The sequence below is a fragment of the Protobothrops mucrosquamatus genome, unplaced genomic scaffold, assembly GCF_001527695.2.
Source record: "Protobothrops mucrosquamatus isolate PMUCROS unplaced genomic scaffold, P.Mucros_1.0 scaffold8597, whole genome shotgun sequence".
Lineage (NCBI taxonomy): Eukaryota > Metazoa > Chordata > Lepidosauria > Squamata > Viperidae > Protobothrops > Protobothrops mucrosquamatus.
In genome coordinates, this window is record NW_015394391.1 from 1 (window position 1) to 2,694 (window position 2,694).

Sequence of the window (2,694 nt, forward strand, 5' to 3'; positions counted from 1 at the left end):
CGCTTAATGACCGTGGGACTGACTTAACAACTGCAGTGATTCCCTTAACAACGGCAGCAAGAAAGGTCGTAAGATGGGAGGAAACTCACGGAACAACCGTCTAGCTTAGCCGTGGAAATTTTGGGCTCTATTTTGTGGTCGTAAGTCGAGGACTATCTTTACTCAAGGGTAGAGTTGTGGGTTAGCCCGTCTCAACGCTGCTAACATCGGATGTTTTTGCATTGAGAAGAGAGGGAAATGTAGCCATCTTTTCCCTTTCGCTTTTAGAGTTAGATGATGCTGGGAGGGGGAATGTGAACGAGGGTCCAGCTAGACATAACAACACTAAACTTAGGGTGAGAATCAAGGTTATTGTAACCAGAACTGATAAGGAATTGAGGGCTGGAGAACTGGAGAGAAGGCCCGCACTTCAAGCTAATTGGGGGATGTGATTTATGACTGTTAATTGGAGGAGGGAATTGTGCTTGGATACTATGTGCCCAGGGGAGGGGAATTCAGTTTTTGGCTTCGATTATGCAGTGCCGAAGTTATGCTACTCAAAATAAAGATCCTTTAAGGTAAACAATGCCTCAAAGTTCTTTTGAAGAGTTTCATCTGTCGGAACTAGGACAGCCCGTTTTCAGCCACAAGAGCGCAAAGCTACTACCTGAGCTCCGCAAGCAGAGGTTCATGAGCAAAGCCACCGAGTAGGCCAGGGTGTAATCAGACATGGAGTCCGTGTCCTTCAGGGCCTCCACCAACCACGGGATGAGCCCATCCTTCACCATCGCCGACTGCAAAGCCCGCCTGGGAATCCAGAAAAACAGGAATATATTATAATATTCGAACTCTATCCTTAGATTATCTATTCTAGTAGATGTTATAACATATATTATATATATATATACATATATAATATATAATAGCCGAATTGAAGAGCCTCCAAGAACACTCCCACCAACAGTGATAGGGCAAAGCCACTAGTATATAAGAATAAGAACAAGCCCCTCCCCCTTCTAGCACTGATGATGTTGCCTAGTTGGGTCATGAAACGTCTGCAAGAAAACCACCCAGCTCAGAGAGCACCCAGGACCCCAGTCCTTTTTCTTTTCTCTTTCTTTCTTTCTTTCTTTCTTTCTTTCTTTCTTTCTTTCTTTCTTTCTTTCTTTTTCTTTCTTTCTTTCTTTCTTTCTTTCTTTTCTCTCTTTTCTCTCTCTCTCTCTCTTTCTTTCTCTTCTCCTCCTCCTCCTCCTGGCAAACCCCACTCCCTTCTAGCACTGATGATGTTGCCTAGTTGGGTCATGAAACATCTGCAAGAAAGCCACCCAGCTCAGAGAGCACCAAGGTCCCCATAGTCATTGTCCTCCTCCTCCTCCTCCTCCTCCTCCTCCTCCTCCTCCTCCTCCTGACAAACCTCACTGCCTTCTAGCACTGATGATGTTCCCTAGTTGGGTAATGAAATGTCTGCAAGAAAAACCACCCAGCTCAGAGGGCACCAAGGACCCCACAGTCGTCCTTGGTGCCTCCTCCTCCTGCTCCTCCTCCTCCTCCCAGCAAGCCTCACTCCCTTCTAGCACTGATGATATTACCCAGGTGGGTCATGAAATGTCTGCAAGAAAACCACCCAGCTCTGGGAGCACCAAGGACCCCACAGTCATTGTCCTCCTCCTCCTGGCAAACCCCACTCCCTTCTAGCACTGATGATATAACCTAGTTGGGCAATGAAACGTCTGCAAGCTCAGGGAGCACCAAGGACCCCACAGTCATTGTTCTCCTCCTCCTCTTCCTCCTCTTCCTCCCTCAAAGCCCATTCCTTTCTAGCCCTGATGATGTCACGAAGGCGAATGGAGCTTTGCGCACGGTTTCAAACAGGCCACGGCCCAGGAGTGGCTCACAGCCCAGGGCTTAGGGACCCCTGACGTAGGCCACGCGATGGAGAGAAAGGACCCTACCACGGTTATCTGCTCCCGGAAGGGAACCAGAATCCTTGAAAAGAGAGATAACTTTCTTGCGCTGAGCTCAGGTGCTTAGCTAATACAGGGAGGATCTGATAGCAGCCTGGTTAATGTTTCACAACACAGGCAGGGATATTTTATCATCCAGTTATGCAACCCCAGTTCTTTTCTCCCCCCCCGTGAGCAATAAGCCATAAAAAGTGAGAAAAAAAATGATAGGTTTATTGTCCGGGAGCTATTATTAGCTCAGCTGATACAGCCTGGTTCACCTGCTCGGTTTGTCAGACGGTTATTTCACCTGCTTTAACTCCTCACTCGCCCAAATGCGCCTTGCACGAAACGCCAACCCATCACACTTAAAAGGGTAACTCTAGTCCTCGTCATCATGAAGGAAAGACAGAAACACCCGAGGGGCAGCTTGTCAAAGCTCTTCCATGCTTTGGGGTCTTTAGCTAAGGATCTCACAATTCTGAAATCCTTGGTGCTCTCTGAGCTGGGTGGTTTTCTTGCAGACGTTTCATGACCCAACTAGGTAATGTCATCAGTGCTAGAAGGGAGTGGGGTGTGCAGAGAGGAGGAGGAGGAGGAGGAGGAGGAGAACGACGACGACGACTATGGAGTTCTTGGTGCTCTCTGAGCTGGGTGGTTTTCCTGCAGACGTTTCATTACCCAACTAGGTAACGTCATCAGTGCTAGAAGGGAGTGGGGTGTGCAGAGAGGAGGAGGAGGAGGAGGAGGAGGAGGAGGAGGAGGAGGAGGA

The 2,694-nt window shown here is 48.4% G+C and overlaps 1 protein-coding gene across 1 annotated transcript in view; it reads right to left on the bottom strand.

The window, feature by feature from the left end:
- Nucleotides 1-646: 646 nt before the first annotated feature.
- LOC107300820 (lisH domain-containing protein ARMC9-like) overlaps nt 647-2,694 on the bottom strand; it is a gene marked incomplete at both ends in the record, with an annotated part of 10,400 nt that continues 8,352 nt past the window's right edge. Inside the window, one exon of the mRNA XM_015830109.1 lies at nt 647-786. Coding sequence (XP_015685595.1) covers nt 647-786 — 140 coding nt within the window. The remainder of the gene's footprint in view (nt 787-2,694) is intronic.